Source organism: Sebastes umbrosus, chromosome 17 (assembly GCF_015220745.1).
Source record: "Sebastes umbrosus isolate fSebUmb1 chromosome 17, fSebUmb1.pri, whole genome shotgun sequence".
In the NCBI taxonomy this organism is placed as follows: domain Eukaryota; kingdom Metazoa; phylum Chordata; class Actinopteri; order Perciformes; family Sebastidae; genus Sebastes; species Sebastes umbrosus.
In genome coordinates this window covers 14,834,517-14,860,836 of record NC_051285.1, presented here as the reverse complement: position 1 = coordinate 14,860,836, position 26,320 = coordinate 14,834,517, and the positions used below count along the sequence as shown (strand labels likewise).

The following is a 26,320-nucleotide window of genomic DNA, read 5'->3' as shown; positions in this document are numbered from 1 at the left end:
GTGTCTGCGCTTATCAAACGCCGGGCAGGCCGACTCCTCTCCTCTCCTCCCTATCCCCCGTCCTGAGTAGAGAAGATAACCAATGATGAATGATTACATAAAGAAATTCCTAAACCCGGGGCCCAAAACTACAGCCATTCATCACAGTTTATGGAGCCTTGAGGGCCTGCCAGGGTTGTCCTCCACCCGGTCTCTGCTAATAGCGGGCTGTGGCAGGTGGCGGGGCCAGATAAATAATAATACTATAAACCAATGTTCAGGTTACCTCTAGGAAGTGCTCTGCCTGTTGTTCTCTGTCCAGTTTCCTCGCCGTTGTCGTGATCAGCCCTGGAAATCGTAAAAGAGCAACTTTAGATTACACAAACACAGATGGATGATAAAGATACAGTAGGAGGTGTCGTCAAAAAGATTCATCTCCAATTAGGAAGTCTTCCACTTAAAAATGAACGCGCATGTATACATACATGCATAAAAACTATATAGCCTGCAGCCCTGGCAGAGACGACGACAGCACTTGGTACAAGTTCATATGTCACTGTATACTCTGTAGCCGAGGGTCATTCGGTTGTCCCGCATGCCACCAGGACAGAGGCAAAGGAGCGAGGCTACTAATAATAGCTTTGATCGAACCGGATTATTCCGATGACGGTTAGACGGTTTGACAAACGCTAGCAGGCTGCACTGCAGATCACAGACAGCAACAGCTCTATTCTTCCTCTGACGTCTTTTGTTCTCCTTTTTATTGCATTCTTTTCTTATTTTGTCATTTATTTTCAAGCTCACTGTCATTATACTTTTTACACACACATTAAAAATGCAGGCATTTTCAGTCCCATTATATGACAGTTTTACAATATCGTAAACCGACTTTTGATTTCCAGAATAAATAAATATTGTTGATGACAATCCTTGATTTCTATTCAATCTAATGAGAGCATCCAAACACAGTGAAATGGACACATTTGTCACAACCTGGATCTATTTTATCTAGGGCTGTCAAAGTTAACACGATAATAACGTGTTATAACGCAAATACTGGCATCATATGAAACTAGAAAAACTTAAGGAATCCATTGGTACCAACCATGTAATACTAACTTGTCGCAAAGCAGGCTAAATAACGCTCCAAATTTACGCTAAATCTTGGTGAGGAAAAACTGGCATGGCCATTTTCAAAGGGGTCCCTTGACTTCTGACCTCAAGATATGTGAATGAAAATGGGTTCTATGGGTACCCACGAGTCTCTCCTTTACAGACATGCCCACTTTGTGATAATCACATGCAGTTTGGGGCAAGTCATAGTCAAATCAGCACACTGACATAGTGACAGCTGTTGTTGCCTGTTGGGCTTGAGTTTGCCATGTTATGATTTGAGCATAATTTGTATACTAAATGCAGTACCTGTGAGGGTTTCTGAACAATATTTGTCATTGTTTTGTGTTGTTAATTGATTTCTAATAATAAATATATACATACATTTGCATAAAGAAAGCATATTTGCCAACTCCCATGTTGATAAAGAGTATTTAATACTTGACATATTTCCCTTTAAGGTACATTTTGAACAGATAAAAAATGTGCGATTAATTTGTGATTAATCAAGATTAACGATGGAGAATCACGCGATTAATCGCAATTAAATATCGTAATCGATTAACAGCCCTAATTTTATCCTAACACACATATACACAGAAAAAAAAACCCCTGATATTTCTGTTTTAGAAAAAGAACCCATCTGTCTGTTGTTATTTCCATTCCCAGTATGTGCAGAAGGATGACAGAGCAGCTGCATGCACGTGCAAATAAACACATCCAGACACACACATGCACATGCACAAATAACCACACACATACGTATATATACTGAAATGTGTGGATTTTAACATTGAATGGGCTTGAATGGCTATAACGTGTTTGTCTCGGTGTAATGAAGCGTTGCAGTGAAGTGGGATTATTTTTGGATGCTTAAAATATCTGTGCAGTCAATGGATGGACTAAAACCATGGCGCGCACACACACACACTCTGGTGTTTGCATATATACCACAGTGTCACCTTGAGCTTGCTATGCAGGCTAACTTCAATTAAGCAAATTAGGAGTAAATCTAGAGCAGCGGTCACAAGCTGTAGGAGAGAGAGACTGGAGAGGGGGAGAGGGGGGCTTGTTCAGCAGAACGCACAGCGAGGACCAACGCTGATAAAAATCGATGATCTACAGCGTGCAGCAGGACTACCCTCCGTTTTAATTGGATGCAAGTAAAGATAATTTAAAAAATCCCCACCCACACTTTCACACAAAATTTATGTAACGGTCCAGTGGCCTGTTACAAATCTTTAAACTCCTCCTTCCTATAAAATACTCTCAGTAGCAAATAAGGATCTGTTCCCTAAAAAATACTGTCAGTGACGTCACTTTATAGCCTACTTCTTCACCAAGAAAGGGGAATAGCTGTCATACGTTTTCTAAACTAGAGCATCATTAAAGTTGAGATTTCAAAATTCAGCTTTGTTCATTGTTGTTCATGAATATTGGTTCAAACGTGTACAATTGATTTGTTAATAATATCCTAGTGCAGCAAAAAACAATACAATCCAATAGTGAAAAGGTCACGCGGCCACCATGACAGCTCTCTGCAAACATGCATGCTTTTAAAAGAAGCCTTCCTTCCTTCTTCTAACACCCTGTGTCAACACGTATCTGTTCTGTCTTCACTCCCCAAAGGAGGCGGGCTTCACTCACACACCCAGAGACAAACAGACAGCACTGGAAGCTGTCACAGCACATTTACACACTTTGCACTCATTCAAAGTTCGGCTTCAATACATTTTGGGAATTGCTGCGGTACCTCAAACCCATCAGTTTGACACATTCAGAGTGAACTTGAAAAATGTATTACTTTGAAACACCCCAAAACTAGTTTGGAAAAACAATTTGAAACTTGAAGGGGGTTGTTGCAGTAGCAGCGTCAGGTCATACAGTAGTGCAGCTGACAGCTACTTCATGGAAGCAAATCAATCAGCTTTGTTTATTCATCTATCCAATGAAATCACTCCGGTACATGGAAACTTTTTGACTGGGTAAACAGTGATTCATATTGAATGCAGCTCTCGCTCATGCCTGTCTCATTACCAAACTAATAGACCGGAACTGTCAGTCACATTATTGTGAAAATTATGGTAATGATGTATTCAAATTAATGATTTCTAAAACTGCAGAATGGTATATCCACACACAAACACATAAAACCCCATTCACAATAGTCATAAGTTATTTATTGGGCTTCGATAAGCTGGTGGAAGCCAACCAGAAGTGAGAGAAAAGACTGCATGAAACATTAAAAACCAATTGCTCAGTATTGCAGTGAGAGTCCATTTATCACTGGGTGAACAAGAGAGTCATCAATACGAGATCCTCTCGTACGAAATTAATGAGTAGCAGATAACAAAATACTGTGGCATACAGACAGGGCTCAGATGGCTAAAAACTCTCCCCCGTGGCACGCACGTTATCTTTATACAGCTGTTGTGGTTCACACAGAGACATGAACACATGTGGACGCACTCTCTCGTGTGACTTTCATACTGTATGAGGAACTGCCTTCTCTAACATACTGCTGTAACCAATTAATCAGTAGATTCCTTCGCCGCACAAGCTCTTCCTCCATAAATAACACACATCAGTCGGACGTGTGAACAGTACATGTAATCTGCTGGAAAACAAATCAACCGTATTAATGACGGTCACATCTGATGGATGCATCAGCACAGGGACAGTAACTCATTAACACGATTCAGAGATATAATGACCTGAATCATATTTTATTCTCAAGGATTCGAAAGGGTCAAGAGCAACGTGTGTCTGTGTGTTAGCTACAGTTTGCATATTGATGAGTGTGTGAGGACCAGTAGGTCTCTATTGGGATCAATATTAGCCTTTTCACTCTGTTCATGACTGCTCCCCTACATACTGCCAATGTTAAACTGTATATCCTTGATGCTGTAATGCATAAAGCATATTCTAGGGCTGTTAAAGTTATAATGATAATAACGTGTTAACACAAATTGGTTTTAACGCTACAAATTTTTTTAACGCATTAACGAAACTTTCCATTTTTAGGCTGTTGCGGGCTCAGTTTAAACCATTGGTACCAACCATGTCATACTAGCTTGTCGTAAAGGAGGCTAAATAACGCTCCAAACTTTCAGAGCAGAGTGGGCTTTTTCTGGAGGGGGTCTTGCTAAAACGGAGCGTTTCAAACAGAGGGTGAATACAGATATATTCAGACTGACAGTATGAGAAAAATTATGTGTTTTTTGAACATTAAAGCAACAAAACATGTCCTAGTAGAAACCCAAAATACAAGTATGAACCTGAAAATGAGCATGATATGTCCCCTTTAAAGTAAAATATCTGAATATGTAAAGATTAGGGCTGTCAACGTTAACACGATAATAGCAAATTAATGCAAATTAATTTAACGTCACTAATTTCTTTAACGCATTAATTCAAATTGCGATTTTTAGGTTGTAGTGGGCTCAGTTTTAAAGCTAGAGTGAAGACACTGGCATCATATAAAATTTGAAAACCTAAGGAGTCCATTAGTACCAACCATGGCATACTAGTTTGTCGTGAAGGAGGTTAAATAACGCTCCAAATTTGCGCTAAATTTTGGCGAGGAAAAACTGGCATGGCAATTTTCAGAGGGGTCCCTTGACCTCTGCCATTGCGAAATCTGTTGAAGGAACGCCAAGTTCCCGTCACATGACCGGAGCACAGCCAATAGAAACGCCCTCTCAATGACCTGTGATTGGTCAAAGTCTCCCGTCACGCGCTAGATTTTTTATAGCCTGAAAACAGAGCCATGATGAGGTGCAGAAGTCTAGTTATCTCTCAGAATACTTGAATTACAATATGCTTAAAGGTTATTATGGAAGTTTTGCCCAATGATGCCAAGAGTATACTGCCTACTGCCACTTTAAGGTACATTTTGAACAGATAAAAAATGTGCAATTAATTTGAAATTAATCACAATTAACTATGGACAATCATGCGATTATTCGCGATTAAATATTTTAATCAATTGACAGCCCTAGCATGTTCATTAAGGAATAGAGGAAGTTAAATGGAAATACCCACTTTGATTTGAAAACAGAGCAAACATGCAACAGCACACCATGAGGGAATTCCTCCTACTATAACTTTTGAAAACTGACAAGTTTCGTATAGGCCACATCATTTCTTTGAATCAGAATACAGGTCCCTGTAACAGCTGAAATGTGCCTTTTGCTGTTTACTGAAACACACGTAACTTAATCTAGGTCAGAGACAGCAAAGACTTCACAATTTCAGATTTTTATCTTGAGATTTGAATAAAACATTTCACCTCTTCAATAATTCTTTAATGGCGGCTACAAGCAAAGCTTGTACTGAGAATGCGTAGGGACCTGCCAAGACTTCAAACTTGCCAGCCAAGCCTGAAACATGTCCGAATATATTTGCTCTAACAATGTTGTTACTCTGTATAGATATGTTAATACATCTGAATTACTTAAAAAATATTCTTTTTATAGTGCACAAATACTGTGAGAAATATGGGATCAATACAGGCCCCGACGGGGTTCCTGTCTTTTACACACAGGGTCTAAAAGATCCTGAGTTTTGAAATGATGTTCAGGCATAATGTTTTGATATTCAGTTCACAGGCTGCAGTTGTAAATCATCTTTTGTGAGCCTGTTCAAACGTATGAGGAGTTCAAGTGTGTGAATGTCAAAAAAAAAAGGTTGCAAGCACATAAAATTCCCAGATGTGTAGAAAAGATTCGACATTTTGAGAATGTACAAATAAAATATGTGCACATAGTATCTCAACAGTAAGGTTACACAAACATTCTATTCATTTTTGTGAATATCTGAGTGCTAATTAAAATCAGGAAACTGTGTGTAAAATTAAAACGCAAAGTTCCAATGTTGTGTCTGAAATTTAAAGGGTACTGTAATTGCGCCTATTTTACACATCAAAGTGTGCTTATAGGTTTTGGGGAGTATTACTGTACATGTGGTCCCATATTATACTCATTTTCAGGTTCATATTTGTATTTTATGTTTCTACTAGAACATGTTTACATGCTGTAATGTTAAAAAAAACAACTTTATTTTCCACATACTGTCTGCCTTAATATGCCTGTGTTTACCCTCTGTCAGAAACACTCAGTTTTAGTGCATTTCAGTGGAATTGCGTCGCTAGGCAACAGCTTGGGTCCATGTTTACTTCCTGTCAGCTGATGTCATTCATATACACTGCAACCGGAAATAAACTGGGTCGTGTCTAGAAGGTAACCAGCGAGTTAGGAACCTTTCGCAAGATGGTTATGGTTAGGCATTGATCTTGAATAGTTAAGGTTGGGATAGGTCGTCGGGCAGCGAGAGTTTTTGCAGATCTCCGATCAGATTTATCAATTTGCGGGTTGCCTTCTAGACGAGACCGATAAACTGGGATGCAAGTAGAAAGTTTACGTTTAAAACTGTGAAATGGTATAAATATTGTAGATTTGTGACATCACAAATGTACCGAAATCCTGACAGCTTGTTTCAAAGGCTCAGTTTCTGAGTTCCGGGCTCTATGTATTTCTCCATGGATTGAGTATTTATATGCAGTATTTACATCGCACTTAAACCTGCTTTAGAATAAAAAAGACATAAAAATCTCACTTTTACAATATGGGACCTTTAAACTCTCCATCTTGAGTCTGACAATGTTATAGCAGTGTGATGCTAAATTGGGGGAGTACTTAAAAATACACTCACAATTTCTGATCCCATCTTTACAGCCCACTCCAACGAGATAAAAATAGATCTACTTATTGAATATTATGCAAATCAGAAGGCAGGTTTTACCACCCAATTAGGCAACATTCACAGAAACAGACGGGTATGTTTGCATGTGCACATTAAAGTAAAAGTGGTCAGAACAGGGACAGGGTGCAACATTTAGCTTTTTACACAGACTTTAATTTCTCATGCAGTATTTTCCCACAGCCTCAAAAGAGTATTCTATAACCATGGGCTGTCTGAGTATCATCTCACAAGCTCAGACTCTTTAAGATCCCATGATAGAGGGCTCATGGTGAACCCATTATTGTGGTTGGCAGTATGTTTAAAAAAAAAAAGAAACTCCAAACCCAAGATAATACTCCTGAAACCTTTTGCCAACGTTGGCCTTTCCCTTTAGACTTTTTACATCTTCCTGAGAAAAGCCTGTTTTTATTCAAGTTGCTAAACAGTAGATCACACAATGCATAGAAATATACGATTTGGCACTCCTTCAGAGAACAAATAGGAAAGGAAATTGCTTTGACTATAAACTCCTTTATGACTAGAAGATATTCACCCACACACTGGCTTAATAAAAAAAAAAACGAGATACACTAATTTCCTCGAGTACATTGCAAAGAGCTTCTGGAAGCAATATTCAGTAAAGAGCGTAGTGGAGATTGTCTGGGCGGGCGGCTCATCAGTGTCCTAGATGTTTTGACTGTGTGGGCACAAAAGTCTTTTTAATTTGTTGTGTGGGAACCAAAGCCTTTTATCGGATGAACTTGTGAGTAGGAGGTGCATGATGAAAGAAGTAATTTCAGTCATTTCAGAGGCACGTAAACATACAAACACAAAAGATGGGTGTAATTATTTGTTATTTTTAAGGATATATCACTAATTGTGCCATATAAAGTCTACCACATTATGCTGTCAATTATGTCACTAAGATATTTTAATTATTTAAAAATCACCTGTTTTGGGGTTGATGGAGAAGAAATTCTGCGGGTTGCCAGCGGTGATGCGGTAACTCAGACGACTGGGAGTGGCGGTGAGGTCAGGGTCCTGTGCCTGGATGCGGATTACTGGCACATCCTTTGGAGAGTTCTCCATGACAACAGGATGGTAGATAGGATCTGAGGTGAGGGGAGCGTTATCGTTCACATCTTCTACCTGAGAGACAAAGAGGGGAGAGGATAAAGAAGACAAAGAGAGAAAGAGAGAGAAAGTGGAGATTGTTTCTACTTTAACTGTCTTCTTTATCTGAGTTGGATCTGAACTGGCCAAAGATGTGTTAATAAAACATAACCCTCTACAGTAAATCCGCCTGTATGGTAATATTGCATTTGGTATCTTTGCTAATCAACAGCTCGTGAAATGCAGCATGGACTTGGTCTGGACTTGATCCGTTATCAATCACAAAATGGAAATTCATTTACCAGAAAATGTCATGGATGTCACCCTTTAAATGCACTGCAAATTAATTTCCCCTTCTTACGGCATAGATCTAGAATATTTATGGCAAACAGAGCGTTGATTGAGTGTTTGCTGCGAGGCACCGAGAGCCAAGATGGTTCAGCCGCTGAATGAGGAGCACCTGTGCCTGATTAATCTCCCTAGTTTTGTCTGTGATGAAGAGGCCGCGAGCGAAGCGCCCGATCACACCGCCGCACCTGAATATCCAGAAGCCAAAAAAAACACAGTTTGTTTTTTTATACACCGCTGATCTCCTCCCCAAAGGGTGAGCAGTGTTGGAGCAGTTGTGTGCATTTGAGTGTTTAGACAGTGGATTACTTACAGTAGTGCCAAATGAAATAGAAGCTGAAGCAGAGACTTCCCTCCGGTGGGTATCTCTTGCTCACAGACTGAGCATTGCTATAGTTATCCACTGCACTGAGCACCATTAGCATTTTAAGAGGCAAGCACACTGATTGTTTGTTTAGCTTCATTTTTGTTACTCTGGAGACCAAACTCCACCAGAATTTGCAGTAAAAGCATCAAAACCAGCCTGCAGTTACATGTTTGCAGGTTGTAAGACTTTACCAACGACAAAGACAGACAAAGGAGCTAATTTGTTCGCAGCACTCTTTCATATAATGTCATGATTTTGGGGTAGAACGTTGTCAGAAGGTATATGTTTGAAAATTGCATAACATCAGGACTGCCGGACGTATAACCAAATATGGTGTAGAGCAGGGGTCAGCAACCTTTACTATCAAAAGAGCCATTTTAGGCAAAAAAAAAAAAAAGAAATCTGTCTGGAGCTGCAAAACATTTGAGCATTGCGATGAAGGTAACACAGTTTATAGTTTAAGTACATAGTGTATAAATCTAATGGAGTGAGGGCCAAAGAGCAAATGTACTACGGTGTATTAGGGCCACATTGAGGGAAAAAACATCTGAGATTTCCAGAATAAAGTCATAATATTAGGAGAAAAAAAAGAAAATAACACGTAAAATTACTACTTTATAATATTATGACTTTATTCTCATAATATTACGACTTTATTCTCGTAAACCTATGACTTTATTCTCGTAATATTATGACTTTATTCTTGAAATCTCAGATTTATTTTTTTTTCCTCAATGTGGCCCTAATACTCCGTTGTACTGTCGTACCATAGACCTACAACAATGATAAATAAAAATGAAAATGTAAACAAAAAACAAATATTAATTTCCTTTTTTAAAAATCCACAGGGAGCCACTGGAGAGGGGCTGAAGAGCCGCATGTGGCTCCGGAGCCGCAGGTTGCAGACCCCTGGCATAGAGTCAAAGCCAAGAGGACATAAAACGGAATCATTTGGGTGGCTGGATATGATGTAAAAAAAAGGGTGACATTTAAGAAGACCTATTATGCTCATTTTCAGGTGCATACTTGTATTTTGGGTTTCTATTAGAACATGTTTACATTCTTTAATATTAAAAAAAAATGCTTTACTTTTCTCATACCGGCTGTGCTGCAGCACCTCTTTTCACCCTCTGTCTGAAACGCTTTGTCCATGCAGTTTTTTGCATGCTGTATAAATTTTGGATCATTTTTTATCAATTCTGGAGTCGTAAAAATGTTTTAAATTTAATACCAAATCTGTGAAACAAATGGTATCAACCCAAAAATTGCTGCCACAACTTGGTTAGGGGTTAAATTTGGTATGTGCTTTGCATTATGAGTGTGATGGATGAGAAGCTGCTGTATGAACAGGTGTGACTTGGTGTACAAAGGTAAATTATTATTTTAATTTGGGACAAATATCCTGCCTGTAATTTACAGAGTTAAAAAAATATCTAAATATCTAAAGCATGAAGTTGTTGTATTTCTGGGATCAATTAAGGTTCCACTGATGCTGAAGTTCTAGTTTGGGCACTTCATCTTTATGCTTATCTCTCAGTGAAAAAAAAAACAAAGGTCATTTCCTCTGTATAAAGCCTCTTATGCATTCATAGCACAATGTGAATATTGGCAGCAGAGTGTGGGTACCTGAATGAAGACTTCAATAGACGCTGACAGCGGTGTAACCCCTCTGTCTGTTGCATAGACTGTGAGCCAGTAGGAGTCTTTGGTCTCACAGTCCAGGATACCAGCAGTGTAAATCACCCCTGTTGAAGCAGAGAAAAAGATTAATGCAGTTCTTGCAGCTGGCTTGAGAATGCATATCTATTAGGTGTGTGTACGTGTGTGTGTGAAGGGACAGTGTGGGTGTCATCCGCAGAATACATCCCTAAAATATCTCACGGGGGAAAGTCTTTGAGTACCAACTTTTTCCGGAGACAAAGACACAAATTTAGAGCAAACTTTGTGTCCCGGCTTCAGTGACATTCACAGGCATTAGCGGCGCCGCTGTAGTCACCTTCAATGTTTCAGCTTCTCTAAAGCTAATCACAGCTGACCAAACTGCTCCCAGCTGCAATTTGCTTAGTGCTAAACGTACCCTGAACTGCCCTACACCAATACAGACAAACACACGCAGACATCCAGACACTCACGCACATTGACTGGCGTGTGTTTAGTGGCCTTAAGGAAGACGAGCGGCTGACAGCTTGGTGACCTCTTGAGGGACAAAGAGAGCGTTCACAATAGATGACACACGGGCGCTTTTGTAAAATCAGTCATGCAGGATTTTCCATGTAAACACTCGAAAAAATAGCACACGTTTCTGCTCGGTGCACACAAACTTTCATAAACCAGCATGAGTCTATTAATTTGACTAACTTAAAGAAACTCAGGAAGACGTGCAGCATGCGTTTGTCAGCGCTTGCAGAGTCTGTGCTTCAGTTCACAAGCAATTAACCCCGACAAGATGCGAGGCAGAGCTGAGGCTGGACATGTGACAGAGTGTGTGTTTACTTTGGCACTTTTATGCTTACCTATACCTCAACGCTGCTACTTCACTATTATCATTGAAGGCTGGATGTTAGTGAGTTTATGCTGTTGCATGCAAAGACTTACAGTGTGTTAGTATAAGGGTAGTTAGAGTGTTTTTACCCTGGTCCACTTGACAAGTGAGAGCTAGATAGACAACACATTTCTATCAAAAGCCGAGTAGTGCAAAGAGAAGACCAAATCGGGGATTCCTTGAATTTTACCAATATAAATCATGAAGGTCTATGACTCCAGGGAGGCAGAGAGAGTGAAGACGGTCCAGCCCAGACTCCACACCCTTGAGATAACCACGCTCAGTGGCACTCTTGCTTGATTCAGTGCCTAACCTTGAACATCCAGTTAAAAATGTATCCTCTAAACCAGTGTTTCCCAATCTTTTTTTTCCGGGGACCTACTTTTTAAAAATGACCCAATTCACAACAGGCCTTATCTGTAAATCGTGAGAAGAGCAAATTTGTGCGTAAACGTTCCTGACCATTTTTACTGCCATTTCCACATGACCTTATATTATCTTGAAGAGGTAAACCAGCCATTTTGAAGAGATATACGTTTGATAAATCACAAGATTGTTTTATGCAAGAAGAAGAATGTATACTGTAGGTATCTTTTCCTGTGTGAAATGTTAAATTAATTCATCTGTATGTATGTTTTATTTTATTAATTTTGTGTTTGCTGGCTTTTTTATTTATTATTTTTATTATTATTTATTTTATTTTTTTGTTATTTACAGTATTTATTTATTTCTTAATACTCAATTTTGAACAATCATTCCCTGTTTAGATATGTTATACGTTATTTTGTCTAGACAGTGGGGGTTGGGGGAGTGGGAGAAAGTGAAAATGCTCTATGTTAAATATCTGTGAATAATCGTCTTTTTCTTATATAAAAATATTGTTAAAAAAGATTTTTTTATGCATGTATAAATGTGACCAAATAAATGCATTTAGGCCTGAAGTTAAATGGCTCTAATTTGTTTCCTCTCATCAGTTAAACAAACACAATGTACGCTAGTCTTTCATATTAGTCTCAATGTTATAAATAGGCTACAGTTATCAGAACAATACAAAATTTCAGGCTGCCTCATGTGGCATATGTTAAATAAAAGAGGGAAGAAGTTCTGCAAATTTATTTGGCGACCCATATACAGTGGCGCAGGGATGACGTATTTTTGTAGGCTAAGGTTCCCTCGACAAAAAGCTATTAAGATTTTTCCATTGGGTTTTGGATTATTGCAGAAAATAAGCTCTGTGGCAAAAAAACGTTTATGATACTTACACGTTTTATTCCGTAAAATAATCTGCACAAATCAACACCACTTTCTTGATTTTTGAAGTGTGAATGAATTTTGAAGCACACATTAGGCTATAAACGAACTACACCACGGTTGCATGAGCGCAAGTATAAACAACGTCGCTGTAAAGGCGAACAAGTCGGCGTGATGACGTGTAGAAGTCTCATTTAGACACTTGTTAGCAACCGCCTTTTTTAAGACACATAAAGGCTTCTAAAAATTCTTGAATGGGATATTTACTGACATATTTTATATCGTAGAACAATATGTTAAATTCTCTTAAAGCTGAAGTAGGCGAGATTGGAGCAAATATGATTAAAAAAAGTTATTTCTATAAAACGGTCGCTATATCGTGACAGTAGTACATGAAATAGGTAACCTGAAAAAAACCATGTGCCTCTGTGTCCTCCGGTGCTCCTAACGGCATCTGCAAGATTTCACAGACTGGAGGAAAACAAGCAGTCAGAGCTGATCTGATGTCTGCTGTCCATCTGCCGTCCATGAGAGCCGGCTGTCAATCACTCGTGAACTCTGACCAAACGGTCAAACTAGGCAGCGCTGATCAAATATGAATCAATGTTATGTAACGTTAATGCCTATTTCTCGCCTCAAATGTTTTCAGAATCATCTTCGAGTGTACTGTTTAGCTGTAAAATGAGAAAGTTTGTGACGCCACCGCCATTGTGAAATCTGGTGAAGGAACGCCAAGTTCTGGTGCCATGACCAGAGAAGAGCACAACCAATAGGAACGCTCTCTCTCTCAATGAAATGATCTGTGATTGGTCAAAGTCTCCCGTCAGAGGCTAGATTTTATAAAGCCTGAAAACAGAGCCATGATGAGGTGCAGAAGTCTGGTTTTCTCTCAGAACACTTGAATTACAATATGCTGAAAGGTTATTATGGACTTTTTGCCCAATGATGCCAAAAATATACTGCTGACTGCTACTTTAAGCTTGTCTTAACCAAAGACCTTATTTCAGGCATCTAACTAAAAACCCATTCTAAAGAACATTGACTTTCAGATGAGGGAACAGGAATTGCTAAAATGTGAGCTAATTTCTGCAGCACTCTATAGAAGTGAGCCTAGAAGGGAGAAGAAAGTGATCAACTGTAGTTGACAACTATAGAACTTTGGTCTTAATCATAACAAAAATCTTTTCAGATGGAAGTCCCTGAAGCGAACTCTTATCAAATGGGGGTCCGTGACCTAATGTCTATCAATTTAGGGGTCCTTGACATGAAAAAAGGTTGAGAACCACAATCATAAAAGATATGTTGTTCAGAAAAAATCCTCTAGCCAGAGAACTTGAGCACAAGTTCCATGTCAGTGATCCTGTCTGAATAGATTATTAAAATCTGACATTACTATTCTCCCACAGTAGATGTCTGCTGTCCCCTGACTTGGCCTTCCACTCATCCACCAACTCTACATGCCCAGGTTACAGTCACACAAGCATACAAATCAGCGACTAGACGTGTGACTGTGTGGCCTTTTTTTGCGTTTGTTGCAGCCTCCTCAGCCGCATGGCGAAGGTGTTACCTTCTTACCAGAAAGTGTGTGTATATATGTCGGATTATGACTAAGCAGCAGCCCCCGAAGCATGCACAACGCATAGTAAAAGTGTTTGCTGAAACACATCCTTGCTCTGTCGTCCTTGACCATGTCCTTTTCAAACCATATCTCATCTCTGTCAGATAACTCGACGGAGAGAAGGGGCAAGCAAAACAGAGCTGGCTGTTTCAAAAGCTCTTTGAACTTTTAGACCGACAGGCGCTATTCAGTGATTTCAATATAAATCTGACTTGACAGCTTCCATTTTTACCAAGTAACACACTTCAAAGAGTGAAAAAAAACATTGAGGGGTCGTGGCATGTTTTCTAATCTAGAAGTTCACAGTATTCTGGGGTTTACATCCATTTGTTATGTTTATTCAACTTTTGACTCCCACAATCTAATTAATGCCACTATCAAATAATCAATGCCAAGATTGATGAGAAAATACTGTGTGTATTTCTCTGAGGCACAACTAAATAGCTCTGTGTGTGGCAGAAAAGAAGACGTCAAAAAGTACCGCCTGTTAATTTTTAACAAATGCAAGATAGATTACTTTTTAAAAGTGTGTTTGCCCGTAACTAAAGGACTGCTTCATCCTGACTGTGACAAATCCTGGCACTTGCAAACACACTAATAGAGGAGCGGTGGCTTCTGACAGCTGCCCAATGAGAAATCGCAAAGCTTGCTTTCCCCCTATCCAATGACAAGAATACCAATTTTTTTGTTCAAAGTACAGGAGTGCTAAGTATTTAAGCCAGAGAAGATCCTACTTCTTTTTTCTGATAGATAGCTTTCCACCCATATAGGAGTGAGTCATCTTAAGCATCTAAATATCAAACGTGGGAAAATCATAAACGGTCAAATAAAATAAGACAGACAATGGGGGTGTTACGGGCTGCACAAGATGCATCGTAGAGCCAATTTACTATAGGAGGGAGGGGATGCAAAACGTCACACAGGCTCAACAAAATGGATTTATCACACAATATCTAATTCTCTCTGTCCCTTTCACTTACTCTCACTGTCTGTCTCTTCACTCAGTTTTAGCGCTAAGAGCCGCAGATTGACAAGCAGTCAGAGCTGAGCCACTCAACATGGCAGCTAAATGCGTGGTGGGAGGACAGAGTGGTGCCACTCTGTCCGCGCCTGACAACGCTGACTTCTACGCGATAAAAATGAAACACTTGATGACGGAAGGCTTGGCATGCGCTTACTGTCTCTTCTCATCTGATACCAAAAAGGGTCAGAGACTTTTGATATTAGAGGGGAAGAAAATAACAAAAGCTGCAACTTAAAAAACAAACTTCCAGAAAGAGAAAAATAAATATATAAAAAGGCCTGGGAGGAAGAAAGCAGTATTTTTTTCCTGACACTTTTTATGTACTCCAGACTCCCCCTGCATCCTCTTCCTTCCTCTCTTCGCTTCACTTCCACTCCCCTTCTCCCTCCACTTTCTGCTCTAACAAGCACTCTGATTTCCCCTGGAAAATCTGCACTCAAACTTTCTCACTGGCTGTGATGCGCCTCACTGGGGTTTTAATACTAAAGTAAATAACAGCTCCAAGTACTATGACAGAACACTGTAGGGATCTGTGTACTGTAATACTAGTCTATGAGTACAGTGTGTACACTATACATACGTAATTATGTATACATAGTGAGAGATAGAGAGTGAGGGACATTCTCTCCATGTGTCCATCTGTTTCTCTCTCCAATACAGTCAATACTAATTAGCCTAGTTAAAGTTCAATACAGACCTCCAGTGCAAGTCATGTACAGTAGGGACCAGTGTGACAAGAGGTGAAGGAAGAGGCCAAAAGAGGATTGCTGTCATTTGTTCCCTAAAAATAAGAGCCAAAAATAAACTCTACTGGCTATAATTAACCACTTATTTCTTTTTAGCCAGCAATTACTGGTGAAAATTGATTTTAAAAGTTGCTGTACTATATGATATTGTTGTAATTATATAACTACTAGTGACAAATTTGGGTTTAGATACTAATTTTACACTTTTCACAAGTCGTAATTTAAAAAATATTAAAGGAGGTTTTGGCGACATCTAGTGGTGTGGTTGCAAATTGCAACCAACTGAGTGCCCCTCCGCTCACTCCTCCCTTTCCAAGACTTCGGTAAAGTGAGCTGCCGAGCGCAAAACCGTGGTAACAGCGTTCACCTCGCTCAGAGGCCATCCTTACCATAATAACACTACTTTAGGGGAAATGGAAGTCAGACAGCGGCTGTTTTGCACTCAGCAGCTCATGTTACCGCAGTTTCACAAGCATATCGGAGAACTAAGGTGGCCTTCAGGTAAATTAAAAATGCAAAAAGCTCTCTCCAGAGCCAGTGATGGGTTTGTCCGTTCTGGGCTACTGTAGAAACATGGCGGAGCAACATGGTGGACTCCGTGAAGAGGACCTGCTCCCTATGTAGATATGAAGGACTCATTCTAAGCTAATGAAAACATAACGGTTCTTAGTTTCAGGTGATTATACGCTAATGAAAACATAGTTATGAATACTATATTCCATTTCTGATAATAGATCCCCTGATATGTTACATACTGTTCCTTTAACTAGTCCAATGTACATAGTTTTTTTACTTAATTTTTGGGGATCTACATAGTTTTTCACTAGGTAGTCTCAATTCCCCACCTATGAGTTAGAAAGCATTGGTTAATAAGAACATATTATCACCTGTTTCTACTGTGACTATGTCTTATTATTCTGCTGCTATTAATTGGTAGAATTTAAGGTTTTAGGTTTTATTAAACATGTATTCATGCAAACAAAATTATTTTTTCAAATATTAAGACTAGTAATGTTGACTGTAAGAAAATAGGTTTTACAAAGCAAAATGAAAATATGAGTGGTATCAAATGCAACAAAAATGTATTACCGGAAACGCAGTTCATAAATTTTAAAACATATTCTCTAGTAACTAACTAATACAAAGGAGTGAAACTGGATTAGATATGTGGTATTTAAATTAGTGGGTATGAGTGGGGGAAAATTTTAAATAACTTATGAAGTATTATGAAGAGTTGATTCAATTACATTGCTACATTAAAGTAGAGACTGCAGGCAGAGCGGTGTCATACTAGAGACTAGTTTCTTTTAAACAGTAAAATAGTGACTTCCACTTTAAGCCTTCGAAATTCCCACAAGTTGCATGCTCATACGCAATACAGGACCTGTCAGTGGTAAGACTTGGCGTCAGGGGTAACTATGATGAGGCACTACTCACTACGGAGTACCCTGGAGAATGAGTGAATGAGGGACTGATTTCGGAGCTTAGCATTTGAATGTTTCAACACCACGGAGAGAGATGGAGAGAAAGATTACAGATAGGTTCAAAGCTTCAGCACCATGGATAGAGACAGAGACGGCAACAATAAGCCTTGATGGGAAAGCAGGAGTTCTCACTTACGCCTACTTTGGTTCCCATGGAAATATCAAATATGCATCCATGAGTCCTATTTCTCGGATGGAAATGTAGCAAATGCCAAAATTGTATCCGGCTGTTCATGTCCTCATGTTGCATGAGCACCTTTTGAATTTGGTGAAATTTAACTTCATTGAGGTACCCTGCAAGGTCCGCACATATGTTAGCAATATCCATTGGACTTTCTAAGATGACTTTAATAAAATATATCCTAAAAACTACCCTTTCCATTTTCAAACGAAGTTCTTCTAATAATGTTCAGTGTCAAGGGTGACATTTAAGTTGCATTCTTTAAAGCAGAACTAGGTAGAGGTGGATCAAATATGATTGAAGTAGTGCATAAGACAGGTAATCTGACAAAAATCATGTTCCTCTGGTGTCCTCCGGTGCTCCTAATGGCATCTGCAAGATTTCACAGACCGGAGGAAAACAACCAATCAGAGCCGAGCTGGAGCCTGCCATCTCTGAGCAGCTGTCAATCACTCGCAAACTCAAATGAAACAGTTAAACTAGGCAGCGCTGATCAAATATGATCAATATTCTGTTACTGTAATGCCTATTTCTCGCGTAAAATGTTTTCAGAAACATCTTGTAGTGTGCCGTTTAGCTGTAAAATAAGAAAGTTTGTGGCCCGACAGCATTACAATATGCTGAAAAGGTTATTGGGAATTTTTTGCCCAATGATGCCAAAAACATTCTGACTACTGAAGCTTTAATGTCTAGGGCTGCCCCCTCTTAGTTGATTAGTCGACTAATCGGTCGGTTTGATCTTAGTCGACTAAGATTTCTTTCGTTGTTTAGTCGTTTTTGAATGCTTTTTTCATGCTGAATGACTTATTTCCAAGAAACTTATGAGCACACCTCTGGTAAACACCAGATTTAAAGTGCTGCTTTTGTGTAATTCTTTGTGGAGACACATAGTTTTACAGATCTGTCGGTTACATCAACTAATCGATTAGTCGACAAAATCGTATGAGTGTTAGTCGACTAAGAAAGAGAGAGAGAGAAAATAAGAAAAACACACATCCTGACTTTATCCATCTCCCTGATCCTCAAACTGACATATTTATGTGGGGAGAAAAATCAATGTGCAACATTAACTGCAAAATATGCTGACTGTTACATTAAGAGGTGCTACAAGCTCTGTAAATGTTTCTGATTGATTACATCTATGAAAGAGTGTGTGTTTAAAGTGCATTTGTTATCTTGTGATTATCTATTTGGTTTTCTTATGTAAAACATAATCATTCAATAATGTGTCATTTAACTTTGGCAATAATGTAACTTGAACATCCATGCCAATAAAGCTTGTTTGAATTGAATTGAGAGAGAAAGAGAGAGAAAAAAAGAAAAAGAGAGAGAGAGAGAGAGAGAGAGAGGGAGAGTTGGCCTCTCATTCTGTACATGCGCCAATGTGAACTAATATGAACTGTCCTATTTTCATACTGGATATTTGATTCATTTTATCCCTGGGTGAGTGAGTCACAGCCTCTTGTTTGGATCAACATGATTTCAGCTGCGGTTTGACACTGCGGGAAAGTTCAGAGACAACTGCATGCCTTCCTTTTTTTAGGGTCAGACCTCCTTTAATAAGTCACAGTGATTTCAGTGCTCTTGGAAAAGGATGGTGGTGCCGCGCAGGACAGCCTTGATCAATGTTATCCACACAGCGCTGGATCAGTTGTACAGAGCGGCCTGAGGCCCAGCAGCCAGTGTAGCTGCCATGCTGCCCTCATTACAGTAATGATCTCCCAGTGCACAGCTCCCACGTGAGGCCCCATCAACACCCTGACTTTGACTGTACCTCACACTCTCCTCACCTCTCTCCCTCATATACACACATGCACAGCATCAAGTGGTGATGCTGTCTCACTTGCAATGCAAACCACAATGACATATTCATCAGCAATGGCACAGAAATAGTAAGATTCCCCCATAATACGCTATGATTAGCAACACATTAGGGTGTTGATATTCCACGCATGGCCCTGTAAGTTATTGGATTTCCACTTTACATAAATGGGCTTCAGAATTGATCTTGTGTCGCACCTGTGTCTTCGTCAATGGTGAAAGTGCCCAGTCCGCTGCCTCCTCTGACAGAGTACCTCAACGCACCATCTCGCCCCTTGTCATCATCCTTAGCGCTGACTGTCAGGACGCTTGTGCCCGCACGAGAGTTCTCCTTCACTGAGCCTCTCACAGCAAAGTCGGAGAAGTAGGGTGCATACAGATTCTCATTGACATCCACCACCTGAAAAAAATTGAATGGTTCACTTTAATATTGACTGACAAATTGAGTGAAGATATGTGTTGTATCATACAGTATGCATGTACAATATAGCACTAGATCAATACACCAATATTGCCTTCAATTACATTACGGCTAACCCCTATTCATGATTTCCTAATAAGTAATTTTTGGTAAATAAATTGTTTACTTTCAGGAAGAGACGCTAATATTTTTAAGCACTGCCCCAACGAGCCACCAAGCCCCTAAATTTGGTGGCCAAAGTGCACATTTGGTGGCCCAAATGTAAACGTATATAAAAACAATACAGAAAAGGCAATTTAACTCAGCTTCACACAGCCTTCCTTAACTGTGACACTTTACTAAATGAAAAGACCATAACAGAAAACTTAAACTCCTGCTTCCATTCCCTCCTATATTTTTGTTGCCGTTTCGTTTTTTCATAGTCCGCCTTCTGTGTGTTTGGTTCTTCTGTAAGGATTTTGTTAGCTGTTGTTAGTAGAGTAGGCTTAGTAAACACATACTTAAGTAGCCCCAACAAATAGGTTGCTAGTCGGCATTGGCGAAAGCTCACAGTATGGGGATTTTTTTTTATTTTATTCAACCTTTATTTAAACAGGTATTCTCATTGAGACATGGAGTCTCAATCTCAAGAGAGACCTGATAAAAGACAGGATATTTGGTGGCCACAGAGTAACTGTTGTGGCCACAGGCCATTGGGCCATGGTTAATGTCAAACCCTGACTTTGTTAGTGTACCCTATATGGTCTCTTCAATTGAACTGGATTGAATTGCGGGGCATCCTGCAACTTATCTTTAAACTCTAATTTTATTTCATTGTTGTGGGTTGGTCTGGGGAGCTTTAGTGTACCACGATCTAAATTCTTATATAGGTATTTTCTTCCTGAGCCTAGAAATGGGGGGAGCATTAAAGAAAACCTGTAGATACTGGCAAGTCATATCAACAATTTGAAGCTTGTAATGATCCAACAAAACCATAAATGTCAACACTTAATTGATGAAACAGATTTTGATTTAGCATTTGTTCTGATACAAACCTCCACCTCCACAAATGTCTGACTGATGAGGACGGGCACTCCTCTGTCCTCGGCGACTAATGTCAGGTTGTAAAACTGTTGTTTCTCAAAGTCCAGCTCCTTCCTAATCCTCACCACTCCGCTCCCGGCATCGATCTGTTCAAAGCATTACAATCCCATGCATCATAAGCTGTCAATAAAAAGAGGATCAGCATATGCAACAGTGTAGACGATACAAATAGTGACATCACCTACCTCAAAAGTGCCGTTGAAGTCATTAATCAAGGAGTATCGGACCTGTCCGCTGGGGCCCATGTCTGGGTCCTGAGCCTGCACCCAGGTAATCACGGCCCCTGGCGGGAGGTCCTCCAGTACTCGAGCACTATAGCTGCTAGGGATGAAAGCCGGGGCGCAATCATTGACGTCCTCTACTATTACACTAAGAGTAGTCACTGACGACCTTCGAGTGCCTCTTTCAGCCTTGTCTCTCACTTCAATCTTCAACGTGAACATTGGGATGCTTTCTCTGTCCAAGTGGCTCGAAACAAACACACTTCCAGTTTCGCTGTCGATACCAAACTGAGGGACACTGGTCAGCATTACGTAGGAGAGCTGTCCATTTTGACCAATGTCTCTGTCAAATGCAGTCAAGGTAATAACCTCAACGCCAATAGCTGAGTTTTCTGCAACAAGAGCAGAGAAGCTGTCCTGATAAAACTGGGGGTCGTTGTCATTTGCGTCCTCAATGATCACAGTCAGTAGTCTCCAATTGCACATTTGGGGAACGCCCTGATCGTAGACAGTGATATTAAGGAAATAACGATCCAATCGCTCGCGGTCAAGCGGCTGCAACGCAGTTATCAACCCGTTCTCCATGTTGATATTGAAGCAGTTTTCTTTGTTACCGTCAGATATGGAAAAGAGAACACGGCCATTGAAGCCTGTGTCGCCATCTCGTGCTCGCACCTGAAAGACGCTGGCACCAGCACCGAGGTCTTCTCTCACTAGAATACTAGTAGGCAAGGCCTCAAACTGTGGAGCATGTTTGTTCACAGAGAAAATGTCCGTATATCTCTCATCTGGTCTTTGTCTCGCCATGGCAGATGCTTTTGAGACCATATTTTCTGCCAATAGCTGGGCCACCCTGGTCTCCTTACAGGTGAACCCCATGGGTGGCATCCTACCCCTCACCACAGACACATTCACAAATGTAGGCTCGGAGAACATCTCGCCATCTGTTGCAACTATTTTCAGGTTGAATATCCCATTTTTTAAATTAGCCGATCCTAATGATCTTTTCAACGACAAAGCCCCCGAGTCTGGATTTAAGTTAAAATAGTCTAACTCGTTCCCAGACAGTATCTTGTACGTCACCATTCCCAGCTCGTCCATGTCCACAGCTGACAAGGTGATGATAGTCTGACTGATGGGGAAATCACGGCTTATCATCCCCCTGCAAGAAACCCTCTCAAAAAGAGGCTGGTTGTCATTTATATTTATCAGACGAACGGTGACATTGACTTCACTCTCCCGTCTGTAGGGCGAACCCCAATCAGACGCCCGCACTGCAAAAGTATAGATATCATCTGACGACTCAAAGTCTAGGTCTCTTGTGATCCTCACCTCCCCAGAGTCCTGGTCTATTGTAAACGGAAGATAGTGTTGGCCACTTATTGTGTGGGTTACACACCCATTCTCTCTTTTATCGGCATCCACGGCGGACACCACGAGAGCGACGGTGCCTACAGGTAAGCTCTCGTTGATTGCAACATCGTAGAATGGCCTGTTGAACACTGGAGAGTTATCATTAGCATCCTCTATGGTGATTTGGACCCTTGCTCGCTGCTGACTGATAATATCAACTACCTCCATCTCCATGAAATCCTGTGATATCCTTGTCAGCTGCCTTGTGGTCATAATAACTCCAGTCAAAGGGTTTATATCAAAGTACGTCAGATCTGAGGGGCCGCTGAAGCTGTAATTGACACTCAGAGGAGCTGGGGAGATTTTCACCACCTCCACAATAGTGCCTGGGGGAGCTATTTCACTCAGCGTGACTACATAAACATCTTTCTCGAAATTCGCCAACACTAGGTCTGGCTTTGTAACCAACAACTGAACAACTTGAGTGTTAGAAAACTTAGGCGGTATGCCCCTGTCTTTGGCTTGGAAGGTTAAGTTGCAGCCATAGGGGAATGTATCCCAGTCGAACAATTCTGATGTTTTCACACGATACTCATTACCGACAGGCGATCGATCAATTACAAATTGTTCAAGGGGGTCACCCTCCATAATGGACACCCACTCTATATCCCCAGCTACCCCCTCGTCTTTGTCCTCCACAGTCATTACAACGTAGACTGGGTCCTTGTCCTCCCACGATGGAACGACAGCGACTGCATCGAGAACAGGAGCAAACTCATTAACCCGCTCCACAGTTAGGACCAGCCTAGCAGTGCTGCTGATACCATTGTTCCCGTAAAGCTTCATCCCTCTGTCGACCACCTGCACCTCCAGTTCATACCGGCCTTGTCTGTCCATCCTTGGCCGACCTGTCAGCGTGATGACCCCGCTGGTCGGATGAACAGCAAAGAGTTCAATTCTGTTCTTGAAGAAGTAGTAGAACTCCCCGTTGGAGCCCACATCAGCATCCGTGGCTGTTACGCGTCCTATGCTGGCACCCAGTGGGGCACTCTCAGACACAATGAATGAATAGGAGGTGGGGGAGAAGAGAGGTCGGAGATCATTGGTATCCAATACCTTGATATAAACAGTGGCTAAGGCCTCTAGGCCTCTCTGGGCAGATGCCTTAATTGTCAGTGTATAATTGTCCTGTACTTCTCGATTCAATGTGGCACCGCTGCCTCCGTTTGTGCGTATACGGAGGAAACAAAAATCCCCCATCACAAACTCCTCAGCCTGGAAGATTCCCTCGCTGTCTCCAGACGCAATGGAATATTTTATGTCTAAAGACCGAGGTGGGCCAAGAATGATGCCCATTTTGACCTCACTTCTGGTATAGGTTCTTGCCGCAGAGTTCTCGAAGATGGAGGCATTATAGGCCGGCTGGGTGAAGAGCAGCAGGCCTTGTCCAGCCCTCGGTTCTGTCAGGAACTGGGCACGGGTTTGGGGGAAACAGAGGAGGAGGAAGAAGCAAATAAAATGGAAAAAAAGAAGAAAGAAGCTGGGTAGAGGAAGCATATTTCCCCACCGATTAGGCTTCATCACTATTCCATCACCCAGTCACCCTATATTTGGAAAGCAAAGAAAAACAGATCTGATTCAGTTGGTGAGTTGTTGAAGACATGCACTCTGCAATGCATGCTAAAAATGTGACAGAGAACTGTGAGACAAAAGTTACAAAGACATTTCAGGGGTACTGCTTATCACTACAGAGATATGATAGCATATTCAATGTTGCATACTCCAACAGTTTGTATTCAAACGCTGAATATTGCACCCCAAAAGGCTCAGAAGCAAAGACTGACATATCTTGAAACAAACCACATCAAAGCACAGCGCACTTACAGCCTCAGTGAAACACATCATGTCACCAAGTAAAATAACAGGGATCAGGAACAATCACAGTTACTATAATGCAGACTAGAGTGCCTAAAAGACACACATTAGAAAATGTATAGGACAAAAAATAGCCACGGTCAGAGAAACATCATTGTGCACAAACACTTTCTGAAACAGCCTGGTTTCAATGAGTTATCATCAGTGGTGGGATGTAACTAAGTACATTTACCATTCACTCAAGTACTGTACTTCAGTAAAATTTTGAAGTACTTGTACTTTACTGGAGTATTTCCATTTTATGCTACTTGGACTATTACCTGGCAGTAATTAAAATAGCTGAAATTAGGCCCACTTTAGCTGCAACATTAGTGATACTTACACATGAATGAATCACTCATTATAATCCAGTGGGCCATTTTGCACAATACTTGTACTTTTACTTTTGGTTTATGAGTATATCCTGATGCTAAGACTTTGAATGCAGGACTTGTATTTGTATTATTTTACTTGTGTATTTCTACACTGTGTTACTTTTGATCTGAGTGCTTTTTCCACCACTGGTTATCATCAAGTTAACTCCAACGCACAGCCAAAGTTTAAACTTATTAGTAACTGCCAGAAAAGTAAAGGAAATGCAAAATGAGGTGACCTAATTAAAAACATTTTCTTTTCTCTTTTTCCTTTTCATTATTTTAAATAGGCCTATACTGTATGAGCTAGTGTATAAATGTTGTATCCATTAACTTTTACCAAATATATATCAGCTAATAAATTCTGATGTATTATTATGGATTACTCGGTAGTAAATAAAATGGCTGAAATCAGGCCCACCTTTACCAGCTGCAACATTAGTGATCCTTACACATGAATGCATCACTAATTATAATCCAGTGGGCCATTATGCACTATACTTGTACATTTACTTTTGGTTTATAAGTATATTCTGAATACTTATGTCACCTTCTTTCACTTGTGTAAGATTTGGAATACAGGACTTTTACTTGTATTTGTATTATTTTAGGCTATACTTGTGTATTTCTAAACTGTAGTATTTTTACTTTCCACCACTGGTTATCATCAGGTTAACTCCAAAGCACAGCCAAAGTTTAAACTCATTAGTAACTGCCAGAAAAGTAAAGGAAATGCAAAATGAGGTGACCTAATTAAAAACATTTTCTTTTCTCTTTTCATTGCAAATTATTTGAAATAGACCTATACTGCATGGGCTATTACTAAATGGTGTATCCATATCCATAGCATTTATGAACTTTAACACACACTAAAACATACAGGCTGTATTATTAAACTGATTATATGACATTTTCACGCTTATAATGTATGTAGGACATAGTATATAGATGCATAACTGCACCAAATAGGCTGTCAGAATCAAATGACCAGGGGGGAGACTGTCCCGGGAGATTTTGGGGTGCATTTCTCGTCTCCCATGATGTTGATGCAGATATGGAGCTCGCCTCCGTGCAAAATCCACGAGTTTTATGAAGCCACAGTCTGCAGCTCCATCTCAATTAAACATCTTGTACACAGACTTCACTCAACACATCAGAGCGTGTCCTACCTTTACACGAAACAGCTGGAATCAGTGAAAGTAAATCCTTCCCCATCCTCTGTCCAGACAGGAAAAAAAGAAAGGCACGAAACAATCGCACAGAAGTCGGTGGTGATGCTCGGGAAAAAAAAATCATGTGCACATCATATCCCGACAGGCAGTTTGTCTACTCGGCTGCAGCCATCCTCGTAAAACTAAATAGCTATTGCCCCAGTTTCATGCACCTGACTGATGATAACCCTGAGTGCAGCTGGGCTATACTTCGGCTTTATATCTGCAATAGTTGACACACAAATGGACAGTTAGGTGTCATTTGCTGGTTGAGGTTAAGATCCGAGATAAATGTGGTATCAAAGAACATGTCGCTTTTAAGTTGTGGGAAGCGGTCAGCATCAGTTTGTCGCTTGAGTGGGACCACGGTGCGCTCACACACAGGATGGATGGAGGAGGAGGAGGAGGAGGCGG

At 40.4% G+C, this 26,320-nt stretch overlaps 1 protein-coding gene across 1 annotated transcript in view; it reads right to left on the bottom strand.

Annotated features, from left to right (window-relative positions):
* LOC119475711 (protocadherin Fat 3) overlaps nt 1-26,209 on the bottom strand; it is an 81,115-nt gene extending 54,906 nt beyond the window's left edge. Inside the window, exons 1-7 of the mRNA XM_037748661.1 lie at nt 25,865-26,209; nt 21,019-24,011; nt 20,785-20,919; nt 19,528-19,729; nt 10,289-10,407; nt 7,785-7,983; nt 266-327 (exon numbers count right to left, since the gene is read on the bottom strand). Coding sequence (XP_037604589.1) covers nt 266-327; nt 7,785-7,983; nt 10,289-10,407; nt 19,528-19,729; nt 20,785-20,919; nt 21,019-23,988 — 3,687 coding nt within the window. The 5' untranslated portion in view covers nt 23,989-24,011; nt 25,865-26,209. The remainder of the gene's footprint in view (nt 1-265; nt 328-7,784; nt 7,984-10,288; nt 10,408-19,527; nt 19,730-20,784; nt 20,920-21,018; nt 24,012-25,864) is intronic.
* Nucleotides 26,210-26,320: the final 111 nt, after the last annotated feature.